Source organism: Nilaparvata lugens, chromosome 13 (genome assembly GCF_014356525.2).
Source record: "Nilaparvata lugens isolate BPH chromosome 13, ASM1435652v1, whole genome shotgun sequence".
Classification (NCBI taxonomy): Eukaryota; Metazoa; Arthropoda; class Insecta; order Hemiptera; family Delphacidae; genus Nilaparvata; species Nilaparvata lugens.
Window position 1 is genome coordinate 5670605 of NC_052516.1, and position 25000 is coordinate 5695604.

Sequence of the window (25000 nt, forward strand, 5' to 3'; positions counted from 1 at the left end):
GGTTGTGAAACAGAAAAACACATATTTAAGATAAATGAATTTTGAAAAATTGATAGTTAAAAATGCATCTTATCGTCTTTTTTCTGTGGGGCTACTTTTAATATAAATAATAATATTAATTTGAGTACCCTTTTAGTAGCCGAAACATGTAATAAAATAATTTAAAAGGGTAGGCCTACTCAGATTTATATTTTTGTTTAAAAATGTAGCCTATTTATTTCAATAGGGATACTTGAGAGTTTTATAAGGCAACATAGAATATTATATCAAAGAGAATAGAAAAGGTACTATGGTGAGGTCCACATTATAATGGCAGTGGAGAAAGATAGGAGAACAACGTTGCTGATTCTCTGATGCCTTGCCACTGTCAGCAGTAGGCTATACCTGATATCGGTATAGCTGATGTAATATTAACTGTTTATTTTTGTTTGAAACAATCAATTATATTTTAATCGTCAAGAAAATATATTCTTCAATGATTGAATAATCATAATTGAGATTAGATATTTTGTTCATTTATATTTCTACATTGTTAAAAAACGATCTGGTAGCGTTGCGGAGCTAGAGAGCGTTATCAGCTTTTCTGAATAATAGACGAGGATAGCTACACCAATGTTAATCAAATTCTACCATTATAACGTAGAGATTACTATAGAAAAACTGGGTTTTCTGGTTTCATATTCGGATAAGTTCACAATAGATTCGATTTGAAACATAATTAACTTGCTCTACAGTATCCCAGATAAACATAGAGTTACAGAAATGTCTTTCCTAAGTTATATTTGGATTTAAGCAGATAAATAAGTCTACAATAATAAGTAAGTTAGGCTGAGCTATTAGTTAATTGTAAATAATTTATATTATTTGAGTAGAACTGCCGGTAGTTCATAGAAATTCAAACCTTATCAATTGGAAAACCATATCTAAAACTAAAAAACAAAGGGCAAAGTCAGATTTCTATTGGTACGTTATGGTCTATCCATTTAGAAAGTGGCACAGAAACGATTTTACATAATTAAACAGATATATTATATGACTTTAAAACTTTCTGAATGTAAGTTCTTTATTTAAAATATTCATGAAGTAATAGAAGACAATAAGCACAGCTACTTACCGTACCGTACACAATAATTGAAGGTTAAAAATAATTTGAAAAGAGAATAAACTAATGATTTTACCTCAATAGACGTGCTTGACCTCAACCAACTCAGGTGAATGCATCAACTTCAAAGCTCAAAAATTGAAAAGGATGTTCTAAAAAATCTCCACGAAAGAATGTAGGTAAAGAGGTTAATAGGACATACAAACCGGCAATTCAATTGAAATTCTAACCTGTACAAGCCTTGTCTACCTACCCAAAAATTCGTGTCTCTTTCACAATCTGAATGAGAACCGATGAAATTTTGCAGTCAAAGTCTTGGCATATCTATTACGAAACAGAATATTACACAAAAACTTGTCTACTAAAAATGTTTAACGAGAACTAATTACTGAAAGTGACTGAACAGGAAAAAATCTTCCGAAAAATGAGCAGCTCATTCGGTAGTTCGATATCGATATGGGATAAGTCGACAATTCGTCTCGACTCTCGATTGAAAGATCGATGTTGAAATATCGATATCTCTTGAAGCGCCTCATTCAAAAGCTCGTTTTCTTATAGTCATTAAAACTACTTATATTTGATTTTATTCATGTTAAGTTGGTTTGCTGAATAGCTAAATATTATCATACAAGGTTCTAATCCACTGTGAAATTAATTCACAATATTGAGCAACAAACGAGACAATAAAATAACTGAAAAAATAATTTTATACCTATACGTCTTTTTATTCAAAGTCAAGCTCAAAGTTTTAATTGAATACATTGAATTTTTTCATTGAATTTTTTCTACTAGGAAGAAAAAATAGGTACTGTTGCTATGTTGATCCTTATAAAAGTTCACTCATGAGCAGAATTGGATTTTATGAAAACTTCTATGAGTAAGTTGAACTATTCAATTATTTTGGCGATAAAGACTTCAATTATTATTGAATTTAATTTATTTACGAAAAATATTGATGAAAATCAAGAACTAGAAGAGATAGGTTGAGAGCAATTTGTTGAAACTTAGAATCAATATTGCACGTTTTTATTCAAAAAATAGATTAACTTATATACAATACAGTCATAATTGTCTAGCCTCACTAACAGAGAGGATACAAAATATGATAAACAAACGTATTACAATACACTAACAAAACGATAATATTCAATACAAATACGGTACCTCAATTCATTTATACAATAACTCATAGCTAGATTCACAAATATTTACAATGTTTTAATCATAACTTACATGAAGCTGAATAACAAGTAATAGCACAACACAATATCGACAATAATTTTCGGTTTCTTGAGAAATTATCATGAATATCTTGAATTTAAATACAGTAATTATTATCATTTGCAGATTGGGCTCAACATTTACAATATTGAATCTTGCATACTGTAACTGATATAAATCTATAAAAAAGTCAAACAAAACAAGCAATCCCAATAGATGAGACCTACTTATAATATAGTATATTTTTAGGAACACAAATTGCTATGAATATAATTATTATGACGTAGCAAAAGAATTGTTATTTTGCAGTATATCTTCAAAAAGCCTGAAGAGTTTTTTCGACAATCCATATTTTTTATCAAAATGCTACTTATATTTTCTTCATGTTCATCTACATCTCTCAATAGTTTATTCCCATACTGAGGTATCACCATTATTCTACACATCAATCATCACATTTCAATTTTTTAAAACGTTCACAAGAAAATCAAGCTTTTGATTTATTCTCAAATAAACATTGCAGTGTTAAAATATTGATGAAATATCCGCAGTTTGTAAGAACTAAGTTCAACAGAAATAAGGAATATATTATATTATAGTAGTATATATTTTTTAATAGAAATAAGTTTCACACGTTTATCATTCATAATAATATATTCGAAATAATCATAATAAAGCTCTCATAATCCTAGTGACTAGTTCAAAATGTACAGAAATAAACTATCACATGATATTTTACAAAACTTATTTAGCCTACTATTACACTTATATCCTAATAATCCAATCACTGTACAACAATAATATTATAAATTGAATTCAATTATTATTAAATAAATATTCTAGTTTAAAAGTTCATGTAACATGATATTTCACAATAACTCGAGTATTCATATTTCTCATTCATTGAAAATATGTATTCATACTATGAATAGTGCTAGATAAAGCAATAATAACTCATAGTCATATAAGACTCATAAAGAAATCTATTGCATTGTAAATAATTGATAAATATTTCAGTATTATTTCAACTTGAATAACTTTTTTTCCATTAAAATCTTCAAACTGTCCTCATTACTCATATAATAATATCAACACTTTCCATTGAAACAATACTGACTCTTTGATCTTACTTAATTTGGCTGTATCACTAACCAATAATTGACATAATTTGGGAGGAAATAATAATTGTTAACAGCTCACGTTCAAAGATTATAAGTTAAAATTCTTCAAATGATTTTTTCATTCATTGCATAAAAATTATAATCAAACCATACATTATTATGTAATTGGAGAGAGACATAATTCGGGAGGAAATAATAATATTGTTAACAGCTCACGCTCGAAGATAATCCAACATTCTTCAAATAAGTTATTCATTCATTGCATAAAATTGATAATCGAACAATATTATGTAATTGGAGTCTGTAATCAGTAATAATTACCAAACTGCAGTGAGAATACTGCTTGATCATCAACACAAGCGCATAAAACATTATAATAACATACTTGGTGAATTGATAAGAATAATTCTTTATTATTATAAGAAACTATGAATGAATGCTCAATTGAGATCCTATGATCCGTGAAAAGTTTAAATACTTTTGAAATGAAACGGTTTTGAAGTTGAAAAGTCTTATCACGAATTATTTGAACTAGGAACTGTTAAACAATGACATTGTATCATTATCTGTGACTAATTATTGTTCATTATAGCAATCATCCTATTTCCGCCCACACCTCCATATTATTTAAAGTAATCTAATGAATTTTGTAACAAAAAATATAAATCATATTCACAATCTGAAAAACAATACGATTCATTTGTCCCAGTAAGAGAATATTGTATCAGTTCTTTTACTTAAATTCGATATTATATTATGTGTTTGATAAGTCACATTTTCTTATGTGATTGGCTATGTATATTCCATATTAATGTAATATAAATGGATTTCTTGTGAAAGGAATATGAGATCTGATTTAAAGTTTTGTTGCTCATATATCATGATGCTTGAATTTTGAGTGATATTGATTTTTGTTTTTCTAAAAAAATTTAAATGATGACTTGTGAATTAATTGCATGAGAAGCTATACTATGAGGTATTCATTTAAGGTTTTAGGTATGAAAGATTTTAGCTATATTCATTTAGGGACTAGGAAGGTTTTCAGTGAATACCTATTGATTCCTTGTGAATTATTGCTTCCAAATAACTGAATGAATAAATTCCTTCCAAAGCTGATGATCAAACAAATAATAAATTCATAGAAAAACGATAGCATAAGTAGATATCCCATGCTATAGGGTGTTTATGTCGCAATTTTTACTGTTATCCCAAGCCGATAGATAGTACACTTAGTTCTTTCCCATGAAGCTGTGTGAAGCTGGTAGTCTCTCAAATTGTGAAGAAATTTACTTCGGCTTGAGATAACAGTAAAAGTTGCGACATAAATTCCCTATACCATGGGATATCTACGTACGCTAATGTTTCTCTGATAAATTGTTCTTCTTTCCAATGAATAAATGAGAGTATGATGTTATTCTAGAATAATTCTAGTAATTCTGAGAATTATTCTCAGTTGTGTTTGTAAGTCAAGAAAATATGACAACTCTGAATGAAAAGAAACTCAAGAAATGACCAGCGTTATTTTTTCCGTGTTGTCTTTCTATCTCATCATGTATTCTATGGAATAATAAGAGTGTCCCAGTTGACCGTAATAACTCACTCAATATTCATTTTATTCAAAAAAGGCGTAAAATAGGAAATATCTCCTACAAAATATTCAAATATATGCGGTGCATACAAAATAAGTGACTGTTAACACTACTTTCTGCTTTCATGTGATAGACAAAGAGTTTTTGTTGTCCTGTTTCTTTCCTACTTTACATTTTTCTCTCAACTTTGTTAATAAGGCTTGAAATTATTTTACTCCTAACCTATTATCTGTGGCAATTATCTGTAACAATAATATTTTTCTTCTAAAACAGTAATATGTTGTGATGATATAAACAGCTGTTCCTAGACCAGCAATGATTATCATTTCTAAAGGTGCCTACAGATATACGCGCCGCGAACATGAGCAATTCACTTTTAATCAGCTGATGCCAAGCTTTTTATATCTGTATCTTACCGTTTCTGTGAAAATACAGATATAATCAGCTGATGAAGAGTGAATTACTCATGTTCGCGGCGCGTATATCTGTACGCACCTTAAGATTATTCTCATGCGATAATAACTCTAATCAGAATATGAGGATGGTGTGTAGCCTAATCATTAAGGTTTTTAAGTTTCAGTTATCAATATATTTTATAAGAATAATCAATATTTCATACAGTGAGAGTTTGGTAATTCTTGTTTCCAACATAAATAATTCTATAACTTCATGCATACCATTATATTTGAACTCTACTCCAACTAAACTGATAATATCTGCGACTAAACTTTGATATTAATTACCGTATTCAGTTTATTGCAATATTATTTTGAACTATGATTTCTCATGCTCCTTGAAGCGAGGAATCTGGATCTGCAAACGGATTAGAGAAATTAGCTACCGTTGAAGAGATATGACCTCTGAAATAACTTCAACATCACCAAGCTCATTGGAAAACGAAAATCAATCAGTGAATAAGTGAATATCAAATAGTAGTTTAGTAGCCTACAGTAGGCTACTCAATAAACTGTTTTTTTTTGTTATTGAAGTGGCGGTAATAATTTCCTATTGTTGGGGAAGAAAAATAGCTTCTTTTTGAGGCAAAATGTATGCTTTTGATGAAATTATCATATAATAAAATGATATTGGAAGTATATCACATTTCATATCAATTGAATAGTATTTTTCAGATCAGTTACTTTCAAATAAAAGTAGCCTATTCCTCAACTGACTTTGCTAATATTTAGCAACTGATGAGCTCTCTACTTATAAAATGATATTGAAAGTGTATACAGTATCACATTTCATATCAATTGAATATCAGTATTTTTCAGATCAGCTACTTTCAAATAAAAGTAGCCGATTCCTCAATGGACTTTGCTAATATTCAGCAACTGATGAGCTCTCTACTTATAAAATGATATTGAAAGTGTTTATCACATTTTTTCATATCAATTGAATATCAGTATTTTTCAGATCAGTTACTTTCAAATAGAAGTAGCCTATTCCTCAACTGACTTTGCTAATATTTAGCAACTGATGAGCTCTCTACTTATAAAATGATATTGAAAGTGTAATTTTCTCATATCAATTGAATATCAGTATTTTTCAGATCAGCTACTTTCTAATAAAAGTAGCCTATTCCTCAGCTGACTTTGCTAATATTCAGCAACTGATGAGCTCTCTACTTATAAAATGATAGTGAAAGTGTAATTTTCTCATATCAATTGAATATCAGTATTTTTTAGATCAGTTATTACTTTCAAATAAAAGTAGCCTATTCCTCAACTGACTTTGCTAATATTTTGCAACTGAGATCTCTACTATTAAGTTTCTTTATTCTTATAAATGTTGTTTTCCATCACAAACTGCTCACTTTTGAATTGCATTTTTATTACCCTATTGAAAAGAACGACCATAGGCTATTATACTAAACTTTCATACAAAATAGTCAATGTTTGAACTTTATTTTAATGTTGTACCATAACTAACTTATTGCAAGAATAAATGGAGAATAGAGAAATTGAAAAATTGAGTATTTCCTTAAGTTCGTCTCCCTATCTGTGCTCCAACAAAAAAACAAAGTTTTCCAGAGTTGAGTTTCTCCCAACTGAACTATTTTCAAAACAATAGTTGATTCCAGCTAAAATAGGCTATTTTGAAACAAAGTTTTTCCAAAAGCACAACAAAGTCATTTGGTCACTTCAAGATTCATGTTTCGGATAGACACGCTAAGCCGTCGGTCCCGGCTGCCTAAAAAGCAGTCGTTAGGTCATGTCAGAGGCCCTGAAATTGATCAGTTGCGACCTGAAAACTCTGACACCAGACCTGAGCCAGCCAGGTCACACGATATTATTATTATTATTATTATTACTTCAAGATTCATGTGACCAAATTTGAAGAATTTCGGAACAGAGCTTGTTCTAATAATATTGAGCAACTATCAACTAAGCTTTTGTTCCATCAACAAAGTATAACAGAGTATCTTGCTTTGATAATATTATTAAGATTTATAATTTCTCCAAGTCTCCAACTTTGGAGTTTCTCAGAACAGAGTTTGCTCTAATAATCGAACCATCAAATCAACAATTATACGATTTTTGTTCTAATAATATTGATCAACTATCAACTCAGCTTTTGTTCCATCAAACGTATGACAAAGTATCTTGGTTTGATAATATTATTAAGATTTATAATTTCTCCAAGTCTCCAACTTTGGAGTTTCTCAGAACAGAGTTTGCTCTCATAATCGAACCATCAACAATTATACGATTTTCCCAGAATAAAGTACAACGAATATTTCACTTGGTCACATTGAGAGATTCAAAAACGACCAATTCTGTACCGTTTTTAGTATTTCGGAACAAAGTCTGTTCCAGCTATACGGTAGCATCTCCAACAAGCTGGTGTGTCCCAGCATTAGAATGCTAAAACCACTACAAAATCACTTTGTCAAAGTGGGATTCAACTGACCAATTTTGTTGTATTTTGGAACAAAGTCTGTTCCTACTTCAACCTTCAAGTAATAAGGCACAACAAAGTCACTTACTGATCACCAATTTTGTAGTATTTCGGAACAACGTATGTTCCCACTGAAAAACCTTCAACTAAGTTTGTTCCAGCAGAAGGCACAACAGAGTCACTTGGTCACGTTCGGATTGGTGTAACTGAAACCCTGGAACTGGGTCTGGTCCATGGATTGTAGGATTGACTTGTCAATCGGCGTCAAACGCGGTCGCTCATTGGTGAACGCCTTATCGAAGTATTGCACGTCTAAGGGATGACGCTGAAAACACAATAAAGACAAATATTAGAGAATAATATTTATAGGGATTTGAGACTATTTTTTGTTGTTTATCTGCCATAGGTACACTAAATAAATTAGAAAATAGAAAACATTCCAGCATAGTTTTCATTCGTTACTTGTATGTAATTTGTTTGTTGCTTATACATATGAAATTTGATGCTGCTTACATTAGAATTCATTGTAGAAAGAAGACAATTCAAAATACAGTATAACATAGTATAATTAAATTGTGATATTGTTATACTTCTTTTCATGTGTTTCACATGACGCGCAGTGAAATACACGACTGCATGTCGTGTGAAATATGTGGCCGAATCATCTGCTATTTTCCACGCGTGTTTAACATGTGTTTGGCAGCTTTTACATCCAGTACAATGTATTTTTCCTACAGTTACGTTGAAAAGTGGCCATTTGCTGCACTGATTACAGAACGCAAAGAATCACTTTTCCGCTCTAGTGCGGGAAAAATTTTTCTGCACTCCAGATTTGCAACATGGCAACGCAAAATACTTAGTAGGTTATATGGAGCAACAGTGCAGCAAAATCAAAATGAAGTTGGTAACAGTGACTGCTGTGGCTGCTATAGTGAGCAGAGGTGCAACCAAGCACAACGCGCTAATTATTATTCATTATATATTATAACCAACGACAACGAGGACTTTAGGATTTTAGGATTAAGGTTTTTATCAATAATAAAATTACACAGAAAAACATTTGATGGATTTCAGGCAATTTTACCCATAATTACCCACTTTTCATATTCAATGGTAACTGTAGGAAAAACTTAATGTGAAATACGTGCGCAAAGTTCCTCTGCTGCACACAACAAACCATTCCGCCCTCGCCTACGGCTCGGGCGTAAACGTTTCTTTCGGTGCAGCAAACTGTCACTTTGCGCACTAGTTGCACAAATAACTATTGTATTATAGGAAATATGCAACAAAATTCCTATAAATACATAAAAAAGTGTTTTATACATCGAAGCTCGGAATGGATCGAGAAACCATCATCACTGTAATTGTATCTACTATCTATTTTTGCAAATATTGTCCACAATGTGGATATTGTTTCAATGTTTTGTAGTACCGTACCGTACGGTAACCTACATGAACTGCTGTTACGGTTTAGAAAAAATAGTCCAATTTGTAGAAATTCATTGACTGAAAGAAACATTTTGTCACATCTGTAATAGTGTGATATTGAGAGGGTAGTATTGTAGTTGTTTTTGTGTATCTTATATTATTTTTCAGGTTTTTGAACTGGAATGAACTTTGATTTTACTGTTTGTTGAACACAGAAATGTTACAGAAATGATGTCAGGTGTGGTGTAGGGTTAAAGATATCACCGGTTACACATCCATGACTTGGCGATCAATAAAAATTTGAGAAAATAATTTTCAATTTATATTATCTCATTTGTGTATGCTAAGAGAATTCCCGATTTTATTTTCAATTATGAGATATGCTCCTGTTTGCAGACAAAGTTCATTCTTTAGCAAACAGTATTGACTTTACTGACTGTACCTACGAATTTTTGTTGAATTCAATACCGTATTTGATTATTGCTATTCTGTTATGTACTTGTCATTGGATGAAGATTTCTTTATTCATTTTCATTAAATGAAAGAACTTTTTTCTTACTGTATTTTTCTAATGATAAGAGTGCTCATTTCCGTCGAAAGTTTCACATAAAGTAAACATAACCTATTTTTGGACAATTTCTATCTAAATTGGGAAAGGAACAGTTTTGGGCTTTAAGCCTGTTGTTCCTTCCCCAATCATTCATAGTTGAGAATCATAGTGTATGTTTCAATGTATAAATACTCAGATTCTCACGATACAAAACGGCGGTAGTCTTTTTGAACATGCCACATATCTTTAATTTAGATTTTTTTATTAGAGATGGTAATTGAGCATTATTAAATTTTTATACAATCACTCCAGCCATGTTATAATAAGATTGAATGCTCTAAAACTTGATTTTTTTAAATTCTAAAACTATTTACAATCAGAATGAAACTGAACAGATTATAGAAAGACACAATTCCAACTAACAATGTTTTAGTTTTGTGCCCATATTCACAAAAATCATGCCAAATGCATTGTTTATGTGAACTTCTTATCTAAAGATGCATTAGAAGATTCTAGTCTAGTCAGTTATGGTTGATTATAGGCTAATAAATTATCAGATTGATTGAATTGATTCCAATGGAAAATCGTCTAATATGCTGGATATGATATAACAACTCCTAAAGTTATACCTAGAGGTTTGAATAATAGCCTAAATGCTCATCATGTTTGAATAAAGTAGCAAATAAAAATTCTACAGCCTAGAAATAAAAATTCTACAGTCTGGAATAGATATTCTACAGCCTAACAATTCAAATCCCATTATATATTATATTAAATGATGTATGTTCCATTGATAACTTCCCATGATATTATATTCTACCATGTTATAATCTATAGTGAGGTCCACGTTATAATGACAGTATTTGATCAACTTTGGTGTTGCTATCCTTGTCTATCATTCGACAAAGCAGGTGGTACTATCCTTTTCTTGCTCCGCAACGATGCCAAATCTGTTCTTGACAATGTAGAAAGATGGAGAATCGGCAACGCTGTTCTCCCATTTTAATCCACTGTCATTATAACGTGGATCTCACCATATGCATAATAAATGAAAATCCTCATTTCTTAATCTATGAAATGATTTCTGTACTTTTGTACTATGTAGGCCTACTTGAAGTAAAAATTATTTTTGTACTTTACAAATAAAGTTTGTGATAGCTCATTAACATCATATTGAAGCCTATTAATTATAGTTCTTACTGCTCTCTATAACATTGGCACGGTTATAGCCAAGTCTGCTATTTTACATGTTAAATACAAGAGCTGTGTATTATGGAAATAATGTGCATGTGAGTATTGAACATGCAATTTTTTCAGTTTCGAACAATGTATAGACTGGCATTCTGCTTTTGAAACTAAAATTCACGGTTATTATTGATATTGGTGCGGCAAAATGCAGAGACGAGTTGTTGTTTTTCATACCTTGTAGTGCTCTTTTCAACCAACAGTGAGTGATTAAGGAATAATGGATGTTGCTTTCCATGACGAAACACTATTACTAACTTTGTTGTAGTTGAGACACTGTGTTAGATTTTGTAAATATTTGGAAAACACTACTTAATTTTCTTGAATAATTGAGGTATGCATTTCGCTCCTGAGGAGGAACTTCAGTAGGTGTTTTAAATATTATTTTACAAATCAGAGAAAACCACCATAATTTATTATTGTATTGCTGTATTCTGTGTTAAAAATGTAACAATCTAAATATCTAAACTACAAGAAATAATAATTTATTCTGAATTAATAGGTAGCCTAATTGAAGTTGAATTAGGTGATAATTATAGTCATAGACATCAATGAAATAGTACCTACTCTAGTTGCATAAAATCATGATAATGGTCATATAAAACCATTATATTAATAGTCACAAAATGACTATAGTGAGGCCCACGTTATAATGACAGTATTCGATTATCATTGGTGTTGCTATCCTTGTCTATCATCCAACAACGCAACAACGCGGATTGCGCTATCCTTTTCTAGCACCGCAACGTTGCCAGATCATTATTTTCCCTCTCAATCCACTGTCGGCCGAACCAGAGCATATTATCTACTAATGTAGTGTCTCCCACAGAGTGATTAGTGTGGCAAAAAGGTAGCGAAAAATCGACAACTGACTACTCTGGGTTTGAAGGGTGGATCCAGCTGCCGTCTCTCCAGCCGGGGCCAATCCCAGTCACGGAAGAATACGTGTGACGTCACCTCACGACCGCTCAGCTCTGAGGAACCCAGTCGTCGACTGGAGTCCTTTTCCAGCAACTGAAACAGAAAAATTATGAAAAAATTAATGATTTATCATGTAGAAGAGAATGAGGATAATTTTATTGATCAACAAATATACTAGTGACCGCCTTGGTTGGAGAACTCGCTCATAAACTTTGCTCATATTGTAATCCTTGAGACCCGCAACTTTTAATTACACAGAGTTAGTGAAAGTTATGGAAACAGCTAAATATTCCTCTTACAAGAAAAAATAGACAGTAGGCTTAATTATAGATCCTATATTTGAAATAAAAAATACTCTTCAAAAATTACTCTATCGCTTTAACATCTTTGACCCTCTTATGAAACCGAATTCATTTGTTTGAATTTGAATGAGAAGGTGATCAGTGTAATACATAATTTCGATGCAGAGTTCCAAGTAAAAATGAATAACGAAAACCGCACATTGATATCTCAACCCGTATCAGTTTGTTGTTGTAAATTATGTTGTATATTAACCAGCTGAAATCATGTGTCGGGACATAAAGGACTATCTGTATGATAGCATCCAAATAGCGTCAGCTGATTCTATGATTCTATGGATGAATGAATGGAAAACTGTAGCAATTGCATGCGATGAATTCTTCAGCTGATCAAATCACAATTTTTTTTCTTATGCATTTTCAATGTTATCTTTATCTTCGAAAAAGGCGAATGAGTGAGTCAATTTTGTTGTACAGCGAACTTGACCTGTGAAAAGGTTCAAAGAATACTTTTTCAAAATTTAAAGCTGATTGATCAATTCTTTCTGAAGCTATTGTAGAACATACAGACGGACAAAGACTTTGGCCTTTAGTAATTCGAAAGTAAGAACTCGCTGACGCTCGTTCAAATGACATGAAGTTTGGGTTGTTTACGTACAACCATAAAGAAAAAATAGCATAATAAGACAGTAATCAGCTTGAGTTAACTCTTCAGATCGATTTTGATGCTACTTTTCAATTATCTGGTTGAGGATCAACTTGAATTCTTTGGACAAGAAGCGTGGATGAGGTCATTCGTTACATATAGACCAGAAAGTATCATTCTCTTTAGAGCACCTCGTGGATCTAATTCAATCTAATTTGATCTAATGTTCCAATCTAATCCAATTCTAATCTACTGACCTGGCTTAGGATCAACTTGGACTCCTTGGACAGGAACCGTGGATAGTGAGGCTGTTCGTTGCAGATGGACCAGAAGAGGTCATCCTCGTCACATCCTGAGAAAGGAGATTGGCCGACCAGCATCTCATAGAGGAGGATCCCGAATGACCACCAGTCCACGCACTGGTTGTAGGCCAGGCCTTTGATTATCTACAACAACATTTTAAATTTCAAACATTCATTTATTCATTCATCTAATATATTCACTTTTTGTGTGGTTGAGAAGTTGATATTGTGGTAATTATTCATATTGAATGAAAAAGACTAAGAAATTGTCAAAAAACCACTGATTCATTGATAATTAGAAAGACCGGTTTTGGTTATTACACCATTGTCAATCTCTGATAAACTGATCATCAGAGATGACAAGTTTATCAGAGATTGACAATGGTGTAATAACCGAAACCGGTCTCTCTAATTATCAATAAATCAGTGGTTTTTTGACAATTTCTTAGTCTTTTTCATTCAACATCTAAAATATAAATACACTTAATAATAGTATATTTTGCACCTAGAGCAGAAAATTAGATTTTTCCGGCTCGAAATCGGGTTTCAAGTCCAAGGCTGTAGGCCGAAAAGATTAGAAAGACTAGAAAAGATTGAGAGCCAGAAAAACGTTTTTGCCCATGGTGCGAACGCTATTTTTCGCCACACACAAAAATAAACAATATATATATGAGAATAGTTGTTTAATAAGCACTTCCGAAAGCAGAAGTGGAAGGTGATAGCTCTAGCAAATCTGAGGTAATCTGAATATCAGGAAATTGTCCAAGTATTTTTATTTTTTATTCTGATTTGTCTAAATAACCTGAAAGATGTTGTTCAATTATGTGGGAGGTTTAGTTTATACTTTTTTATTCTTTTAAATGACAATAAGATGATATTATTATAAATGTTTAATTATTGAATAATGAACACAAAAAATGAAAAGTCTTTTGATCAGCTGTTTGTTGATCAACTTTCTTAGTTCCATGTTAGCGGCTGGAAAGGGTACTCTTTCCGGCCTGGGCCGGAAAGAAACCTGTTCTGACGTCAGACGAGAGTCGTCTGCAAACAATGTCTTTCAGATCTACGTAGGGACTGAAAACAGCTGCTTTCTGTGCAGTGTGGCAAAATAATTATTATTGAACGAAAATCCAAATTGAATGCTGTAATTCACCCCGAAGACTTCTGCTACTGCAAATATCGACAACAGGGTAAACAGCTAGATGGAAATTCGATGAGCGCTACTATTCAAAAATTATTTGTCAGCATGGGAATCGAACCCAGTACCTCCTGATTGCCGGTCAGGAATGATTACCCTTACACCAAACTGACAATCTCTGGATAGCAGCGCTCATTTTATACGGAGTCATATAGCGGCCAGCCAGTCTACAGATGGAAATTACTGAGATATTGCAATTTTTTAAATGCTAATGAATCAATAATATTATTATTAAACGAAAATTCAAATTAAATACTGTAATTCACCCCAAAGACTTCTGCTACTGCAAATATCGACAACAGGGTAAACAGCTAGATGGAAATTCGATGAGCGCTACTATTCAAAAATTATTTGTTATCATGGGAATTGAACCCAGTACCTCCTGATTGCAGGTCAGGAATGCTTACCCTTACTGACAATCTCTGGATAGCAGCGCTCATTTGATAGCGTTCAGCCAGTCTCTAAATTACTAAGATATTGCAATTATTCAAATGCCAATGAAGTAATAATATTATTATTAAACGAAAATCCAAATTAAATGCTGTAATTCACCCCGGAGACTTATGCTACTGCAAATATTGACAACAGGGAATATAGGTGCTTCAGCTGAAAACAACAGGTATTCGCCCAAGAATGCTGCTTCAAATTCAAACCCTAATTTATAGTCCGGGTCCTGTAGCCCTGCCTATAGGCGGAGGCCCACTAGACTACAATATTACCCGTTCAAAAACATCCAAAGTTCTTGAAAATGTATCTTTCTATAAGCAATAGATGCTCTTTTGTATCCTCTTGGAAGCAACGCGTTGCATCCGAAAAGATACACAAGGAGCTTTAATGTATCTTTCCATAAGCAACAGATGCTCTCTGTAACTTCTCAGAAGCAATGTGTTACATCCGAAAAGATACACAAGGAGGTTTAATGTATCTCTCCATAAGCAACAGAAACTCTTTTGCATCTACTCAGAAGCAACGTTCTGCATCCAGAAAGATACACAATGAGCTTCAATGTATCTCTCCATAAGCAACAGAAACTCTTTTGCATCTTCTTGGAAGCAACGGGTTGCATCCGAAAACATGCACAAGGAGCCTTAATGTATATTTCATTAAGCAACAGATGCTCTATGTATCTTCTCAGAAGCAACGTGTTGCATCCGAAAAGATACACAAATAGCTTCAATGTATCTCTCCATAAGCAACAGAAACTCTTTTGCATCTTCTCAGAAACAACGTTTTGCATCCAGAAAGATACACAAGGAGCCTTAATGTATATTTCATTAAGCAACAGATGCTTTATGTATCTTCTCAGAAGCAACGTGTTGCATCCGAAAATATACACTCAAGGAGCTTTAATGTATCTTTCCATAAGCAACAGAAACTCTTTTGCATCTTCTCAGAAGCAACGTTTTGCATCCAAAAAGATACACAATTATTCAACTCGTTTTAAAGATTATAGACTGATAACTTACTATTATAAGACAGTTTGATAAAACTTGTATTATTTGGATCCAAAAAATACACAAGAAGCTTTAATATATCTTTCCATAAGCAACAGATGCTCTTTGCATCTTCTCAGAAGCAACGTTTTGCATCCGAAAACATACACAAGGAGCCTTAATGTATCTTTCAATAAGCAGCAGATGCTCTATGTATCTTCTCAGAAGCAACATTTCACATCAAAAAAGATACACAAGGAGCCTTAATGTATCTTTCCATAAGCAACAGATGCTCTTTGTATTCAACTCGTTTTAAAGATTATAGACTAATAACTCACTATTATAAGAGAGTTTGATAAAACTTGTATTATTTGGAAGCTTAGGCTCTAATAATTCAGATTGGAGTATGTATTTTTTCATAAGCAAGAAATGCTCTTTGTATCTTCTTGGAAGCAACGTGTTGCATCCAAAAAGATACACAAGTAGCTTTAATGTATCTCTCCATAAGCAACAGATGCTCTTTCTATCTTCTTGGGAGCAAACTTGTTGCATCCGAAAAGATACACAAGGAGGTTTAATGTATCTTTTCATAAGCAAACAGTGATGCTCTTTGTACCTTCTCAGAAGCAACATTTTGCATCCAAAAAAATACACAAGAAGCTTTAATATATCATTCCATAACCAACAGATGCTCTTTTTATCTTTTTGTGAGCAACGTTTTGCATCCAAAAAGATACACAATTATTCAACTCGTTTTGAAGATTATAGACTAATAACTTACTATTATAAGACAGTTTGATAAAACTTGTATTATTTGGAAGCTTAGGCTTTAATAATTCAGATTGGAGAGTATTTTTTATTAGGCCTACCTCAGGTGCCATATAGTCAGGTGTACCACAGAATGTGTCGGCCGTTCTGTCAAGGTAGATCTGCAGTTTGCACATACCGAAGTCAGCTATGCGCACGTGACCGTCAAAATCCAACAGGATATTGTCCAGTTTCAAGTCTCTGCAAAATAGAAAACCAGGTATAACAGAGGTATTCTGATAAAATGAATATGAAATTCACGAAAAACTAAGTAGGCTATTCAAATCTGTAAATGAAGTTTAGATAATATTAATTTTGACAAGGCTATAGTAAGTAGAAAGTAGGTTCTTAGTATATATGTTTAACAGTTGATTCAAGTTTCATCACTCTCTCTCTCTCTCCCTCTCTCTCTCTCTCTCTATTATGAATAATACTCTTGACTGGTCAGAACAAGTGAACAAAACTTGTAAAAAGGTATTCTCAGCCATGCATGCATTGAAGAAAATGCACGATATACTCCCTGGAAACATTAAATTATTATTGGTTCAATCTCTCATCTTCCCACATTTAATGTATTGTAATTCTGTTCTTAACGATATGCAAGTCACTCTGAATGATAAACTACAGCGTTGCCAAAATTATTGTCTACGTTTCGTCTACTCTCTCCAACGCCATGATCATATCACCCCAGCCCACATTGCTAGTTAAACATTAAAGCTTCCCGATCAGAGGCTTTTTCGAATAGTCAAGCTTGTTAGAGATATCTTGAAATACGGTAATCCGAACCATTTTAAAGATGATTTCAAATTTGTCTCTGAAGGTAGGAGGATAGATGCTACACATACTAGAACCGGAGAAAGTACTTTAAGGATACCCAATCATCGAACTAGTATTTTCACAAAATCCTTCTTAGTCAGTGCCTGTCGTGCATGGAATGCACTTCCTGTTTCTATCAGGTCCATCGAGAACCGAGCGAGCTTCATCCTGACTTTAAAAAAACATCTTTTGGAACAAATGACTGAAACTGTCCGGCCCTAGAACGATCACATGACAACCATCCCCCACCCATCCAACAAATACAAACCTTTAAACCTGTTATAGAATGAATTGTATATATATTATATGAACTCATGTTATTTTAATTATCCACTGCCACTGCTGTATATTACTGAAAGTTGATTACCCTTACTACTTTCAGCCTACTTCATTTTATTAATCAATAATTTGATCTTATCTACCTATATAATTTTTTTACTCTATCAATTTTCTGTTTTTTTTCTCTTTAATATTCATATTGATTAAAACTTTTACATTATTTCCATTAATAAATAAATCCTTGATTTAAATAACGAAATTAACGTTTTGGTAGAGTGGGGAGGATATTTTTAATATTCTTTCCGAAGAATGGACATTGATATGTCCAAAGCTCCGCCAATTTATGTAGATGCATAACAATATGATTATTATCTATAGTTATTATATTACAAATTGCTTTTTCATATCATATACAGTTCAATAATTATTTTCTTAGTCTATATCATGTAAATTCATCTATAATTTTGCTGTATTGTAAGCTATTGTATATAAGTGTATAAGACAGTATATATTGTAATCTCAATGAGAATCGAACGTGGGACAGTAGACTGAATAAGTTGAGAAGAGCACAGTATGCCACAAAGAACACTTACAACAAGAAATCACTATCAATAGCCACAAAATTGAAGCATTACAAGACAGTCACTCAACCGGTAATAACTTACGCAAGTGAAACCATCTTTAAAACTACCAATACCATCGCAATAGACAAATTACTAAAAATCGAAAGAAGAATCATCAGAACCTGTATTAACAAGAACTATCAAGTAGATGGACACTGGAGATTAGCTTCCAACGAAACTGTTTACAAAGAAATTGAACCTGTCACAAGTACAATAAAAAAAAAGCGAATATCTTTCTTCGGTCACCTGATTAGAGCTTCGGAGGACAGACTAAGCAGAAGAATTATTGAAAAGTTGTGGAAAAGTAAAACAAATATAAAATGGATTGACGAACTCAAGGAGGATACGAGAGAGTTGAATATAACATTCGAAGATTTGAAGAACAAGTCGGACAACATCAGAATCCTGAAGGACAAACAGACCAGACTGCAGATCAAAGTCAGACACAGAATGGGAAGAGTGATTTCGGACGAGGAAAGGAATTAATTTCTGAACGAATGAAGAAATATTGGGCTGAGAGAGGACGGAGTAAAGGTGGAAGATACTGACTACAGTGGTCCAATGAAGGCCATAAAATTATAATAATAATAATAATAATTGTAATCTACATAAATAAAGTACTGAATCAATCAATCAATCAATCAATCTCTCTCTCTTTCTCTCTCTCTCATTTCATTTCATCTATTCATTTGTTCATTGGTCCATTCATAAAATCATCATGAATGAAAACGTTTGTATTATTATTCATCTCCTCATCATCATAATAGGCTTATAATACCGAATCAGCTGATAATCAGCCAATAGGAGAGTTTCCTGCTCTGCCGACTCGATCACCGCCAGTGCGAAAACGCCTGAAAAACGCTCCATGTGGCTTGGCACTTATTCAGTCTGATTCTGGTCAGAAAATGATGACATTTACCTGTAGACAATGCCTTTTTTGTGTAGGAACATCAACCCGGAAACGATTTCTGAGGCATAGAAGCGAGCTCTGCCCTCGTCGAAGCGACCCGACTGTTGGATGTGGAACATCAGATCCCCACCGTTCAGGTACTCCATCACGAAGAACAGGTGGGACTGCAAATGTATAATGGAAACAAATCAATAATGTACACTATAATAAAAGAGGAAACTGGTTTATACACGTAGGGGATTGAAAATCCACGAATGACGAATCATCACGTCTCAACTACTCAGCTGAGTAGCTTGGAATTTTGCATATTGATTCTTGATTTGCCAAAAATGATTATAGCTCTATTTCAAAGTCTCCAAGATATTTCATCATGTCAAGTTTTTAATCAGATCCTTGCAGAGCACGAGTTACTTGGTAGTAATAATTATTAATATCTGATGCATACGAGAATTTTTTTTTTATTTTATCTCCCAAAATAAACAAAAACAAAACATTATAATACAACACTTTACAGCAAAGAGAAACGCTAATGAGATTTACAAAACAGTGTATAATATAGAAGAATACATAATAATAAATGTTAATCTATGCAACTAAAAGTACAGTACACTAACTCAAAGACCTTAAAGAGATATAGACCCACAATGCCTATGCCTTTCCAATGATAGCTCTTACTTGAAATTGAAGACCGCCATTGGGGTATTTTAGCACGAGATATTATATCTATATGTTTGTAATATTATAGATTACAAAGGCATTGGTATATAATAATCTTATAGGTTGCCCCCTCAATGGCCGATTTCAATTCCAAGTACGACACTAGCTCTGCATGTGAGTCTATGCATCTTTATCATCTATGCATCTGCACTAACTCAAGAGGAAAATAATAGAATCCAATAGTAGTTGAAAGTGAAGTTGGGAAAAATAAATGAGAAAAAAAACAACTCAGAATTAGCGGTTAAAAATAATAATTGAGAGGAAAAGAAAAAAAAACTAAGAAGAGAGAGACAGGTTTATCAAGAAATTTTTATGTTTTCTTTTTGAATGATTACAAATGATCATTACGAACAACAGGTGAGACAGCAAAGGTATGTTGGAAAGAAATCATAGGTCAAATCAAATTTTAAATAGGCTAATATCAATCTTATAAATACTACAAAACTTTAAATTGCCAAAAGTCTACTTCTATTTACAGGACTATTGAAGAACTGTGTAGATACATCAAAACGAATCATTAATTAATATTCTGATGCTTAATTACATGAATGATTGAATGATCTCTCGATACACAGGCTAGAATATGATTTCAAATATCAATTGAACTATTTTTTCATGGTTACTATAGTGCTGACCACGGTTTGTAGAAGAAGACGGTAGGTGTCACGCGCATATTTGTGCTAAATTTCCGGTGTAGCTGACGTCATTTTATATCCAATCATCTGTTTTTAACAAATAAGTGCAATAAATTGCCAATAGGTGTTGAAAACCTCGGTTGGTGGCGATGACGCAATCTAGCTGGCTGGCCACTGCGCACACATTTCATGACCCCTACCGTTTTTATCTAAATACCGTTGTGCTGACTATTGAAGAACTGTGTAGATACATCAAAACGAATCATTAATTAATATTCTGATGCATAGGAGAATAATAATTACATAAATGATCTCTCAATCAATACACAGGCTAGAATATGATTTCAAATATCAATTGAACTATTTTTTCATGGTTCACTATAGTGCTGAACTTGAGAACAATTCAACAAAATAGAGTTCTATTATAAAGAGGAAGCGTCAGCCAATAAGAGAGCGTTGTGGGCGTGGCCTTGTACTGAGCAAGTGATGAGAGGAATTGTACTTGCTCGTGATTGGTCGACGTTCAAATAGGCTTCCACCAATAGAATTCAAGAGAGGAACTATTATTTTTGTTCCTGTTATCAGTCCTATTCTACTTGTATTGAATCTTACTTTATTTTGAATTTGAATTTTCTATTAATACTCTTAAGTTTTCTATTCTAGTAATCTATAATAAAATAAAGGAAAGAGTTTGCTTATACACGTATGGGATGGGAAATTCACGAATGACGCATCATCACGTCTCAATTACTCAACTAAATAGCTTGAAATTTTGCATATAGATTCTTGATTTACCGAGGATGGTTATAGGCCTATTTTGAACTCTCCAAGATTCCAGTACATCGAATTTTCAGTTTGTCAAGTTTTCAATTGAACCCTTTTTGAGCACGGGTTATCTGCTAGTATAGCAATAAACAGCGGTAATCCAGTAATAGTCCAGTCACGAAGTAGTGAAAAAGGACCGTTTGGGGAATAAATTCCCCAATTCAGTATGTAATGAATAATTAGTGATTTGAAATGAATACGTAATGAGTAATGGATAATAAGTGATGAGGAATCTAATGAGTGATGATTGTTGACTCACCTCAGTCTGGAAAGTACAGAACAGATGACAAAGATATGGATGGTTGGTGCCCAAAGCTAGAACCTTCCGTTCTATGAGGGTACATTCCACGTCATCATCTTCCAGAACCACATCTTTTTTCAGACATTTCACCGCGTAATAGCATTCGGTGCCTATTAGTTCCGCCAGTAAAACCTGAAAAAAACCACGCAAGAATAAGTAAAAATAGAACTATTATTGATAAAATTGAGTAGAAACTATTCTATTCATTCTTTCAATAATTTTTAGGAGCTGTAATCTTGTTGTTGTTTTTAGATACATATGTTGTTGTTAGTACAGACTTGTGTGCCACGAATACGCACATTTCGCTTTTAATGAGCTTATCATAATCTGCGTACTTCAATGGAAGAGGGGGCTCTAATTGTCTCAACTTCGCCTACAACACTTGTGATAATTCAAAGTGTGATAAATAAAGGCAATTATATAATTATCTATTTTTGTTTCTGCGTGTACAAATAGAGATATAATAAGAATAGAATATCAGCTGATGAAAAGTAAATTGCGCTTGTTCGTGACGCATACGTTTGTACCCACTCCTTTATGTTTATCAAGGTACATGTATTTCCAAAATTTGAAACTATTCCAAATATGAACTATAAAGACTATTTTTGACTATCTAATAAGACTATAAACTATGTAAAGAGTATTATTATTATCATCAATTTTTCTTTCCATTAACAACTGCTTGTATGATCACTCTTTCAAATACTCAAATTAAGACAAAGCAGCCTAATTTTCATGATTAAAAGCTATCAGCTTTTACTCACGTTTGTGAGGCCTTCTCTGATTGATTATTGTGAAATTAATCACGGTAAAAATTTAACCGGCTTTTGTGCAACCGGGCCTCAGGGCACTCTTTCACACTTTTTCCAAACAGCGCCACGACCTCTATAATATCATCAGTTTTAGGAAAGCGCTGTCTGCTTTGTCTAATTTCAGACAAGGATAGCAACACCAATGAAAATCAAATACTGCCATTATAACATGTGCCTCACTAAAGGTGGGTTCCGAGCCACAGGGAAGCGATTTTCAAACTCTTGGGATGAAAATTCAACTATAATAACTGTTTATGATAATTTATTGATCTTAATAATTGATGATATTTGGAATTTCACGACCTACCTTCCCGAAACTCCCCTTGCCAAGGACCTTGAGAAACTGGAAGTCCTGTATGGAGTACTTCCGGAAGCGGGGTAGGGTGGTAGCGGGTGGGGTAACGCGACACCGGGACACCTCTGTACTGGTGACCACATCGTTCAGCCCACCTAAGCCCAAAGACGAGTCGCTCAATTGACGCAGAGGAGATCCTGAACTACGGTCGCGTGATTCTGCTGATCCTGCAAAATATCACAATCATCTATTTACTCAAAAGTTTGTTATTGTTATTCATCTATAAATTTGCTATTCTTATTTATTTATTTGTAATCTGTTGAATATGTATTTTTTCGGCATACTCACAACATTACTACTGAGCTTCCTGCAAAATATTAGACTACAATCATTTATTTATTCACAAGTTTGTTATTGTTATCTATTCATTTGCTATTGAATTATTGATAAGATTTGTAGAATATGTATTTTTACGTCATTCTAACAACATTACTATACTTAGCTCCATGTTATAATAAATTGTTCAAATTTTCTGCCCAGAGAGCGTAGTCGGCGTGGACTTGTAAATGAGGACAATTTTGTTGGCAACATTTTTATTGCCGGTTGCACAACAACCGGTTGAATTTTAACGGTGATTAATTCCATGAGAACCAATCAGAGAAGTCGTCTTTTCAAAAACGCTTTCTCTGATTGGTTCTCGTGAAATCAATCACGGTCAAAATTCAACCGGCTGTTGTGCAACCAGACCTTAGTGTTTCCCTAACTGGATTGATTGATTGATTGAGTACTTTATTTATGTAGATTACAATATATACTGGCTTATACACTTATATACAATAGCTTACAATACAGCAAAATCATAGATGAATTTACATAATATGGACTAAGAAAATAATTATTGAACTGTATATGATATGAAAAAGCAATTTGTAAAATAATAACTATAGATAATAATCATATTGTTATGCATCTACATAAATTGGCGGAGCTTTGGACATATCAATGTCCATTCTTCGGAAAGAATATTAAAAATATCCTCCCCACTAACTCTCTACCAAAAACTGGATGAGAAACAAAAAAATGTTGTAAGCAATCATTTCCACAAGTTGACGACATCATGCTGTTGTGCTTTCAAAGAAATTGACAACAAATTGCTGCAGTTTATTGGAAACTCAGTTGACAACTCTAGTGTAAACGCAGTTTTAGAAACAGAATGTAGAACTGCTGAAAATTTATTTGCTAAAGCTCTCTCCTTCATCAACTCTTAATCTTAAAATCTATTATAGTTCTAGAATTCATCACCTTACATCCCTGAGATAATTCTGTGATATTTAAGATGAATATCTCCCTCATTAACTTCTCCGAAAAAATCAAACTCAAATGCCCCTATTGCTGTGATAAAATATATGTTATCTCCAAAGTCATAAGTGAAAACATAACATATTTTTTGATATGCTATCCATTATCATAATTTGGATTTAGAATAGTTTTGTTTCTTGTGTAGTTGAAAATTTGATATTGTGATAATTATTCTTATTGAATAAAAAAAAAAAATTATTGTCAAAAACCAAAGATTTATTGATACTTAGAAAGACCGGTTTCGGTTGTATCAATAAATGTTCAATAGAAATTCAAAGATTTTACTTTCTTTGCCCTATTACCATAGGTAAGGAAAGTATTGCTTTCCGAAAAAAATTAAGGTACCCCAATTTCTAAATTTCTATTCGTTTCAAGGTCCCCTGAGTCCAAAAAAGTGGTTTTTGGGTATTGGTCTGTATGTGTGTGTGTGTGTGTGTGTGTGTATATGAGTGTATGTGTGTCTGTGTACACGATATCTCATCTCCCAATTAACGGAATGACTTGAAATTTGGAACTTAAGGTCCTTACACTATAAGGATCCGACAAGAACAATTCCAATCAAATACAATTCAAGATGGCGGCTAATTTGGCAAAAATGTTATCAAAAACTGGGGTTTTCGCGATTTTCTCGAAAATTGCTCCAACGATTTTGATCAAATTCATAC

General features: G+C 33.0%; 2 protein-coding genes across 8 annotated transcripts in view; one reads left to right on the plus strand and one right to left on the minus strand.

Moving 5' to 3' along the window:
- LOC111044266 (adenylate cyclase type 8) overlaps positions 1-25000 on the plus strand; it is a 510898-nt gene that overhangs the window by 392890 nt on the left and 93008 nt on the right. The window lies entirely within an intron of this gene.
- The window catches only part of LOC120353989 (putative protein kinase C delta type homolog), a 28302-nt gene continuing 7970 nt past the window's right edge, over positions 4669-25000 (minus strand). Inside the window, exons 2-8 of the mRNA XM_039439668.1 lie at positions 22989-23203; positions 21828-22001; positions 19401-19555; positions 16826-16964; positions 13281-13469; positions 12031-12171; positions 4669-8259 (exon numbers count right to left, since the gene is read on the minus strand). Of these exons, the coding sequence (XP_039295602.1) occupies positions 8113-8259; positions 12031-12171; positions 13281-13469; positions 16826-16964; positions 19401-19555; positions 21828-22001; positions 22989-23203 (1160 nt within the window). The 3' untranslated portion in view covers positions 4669-8112. The remainder of the gene's footprint in view (positions 8260-12030; positions 12172-13280; positions 13470-16825; positions 16965-19400; positions 19556-21827; positions 22002-22988; positions 23204-25000) is intronic.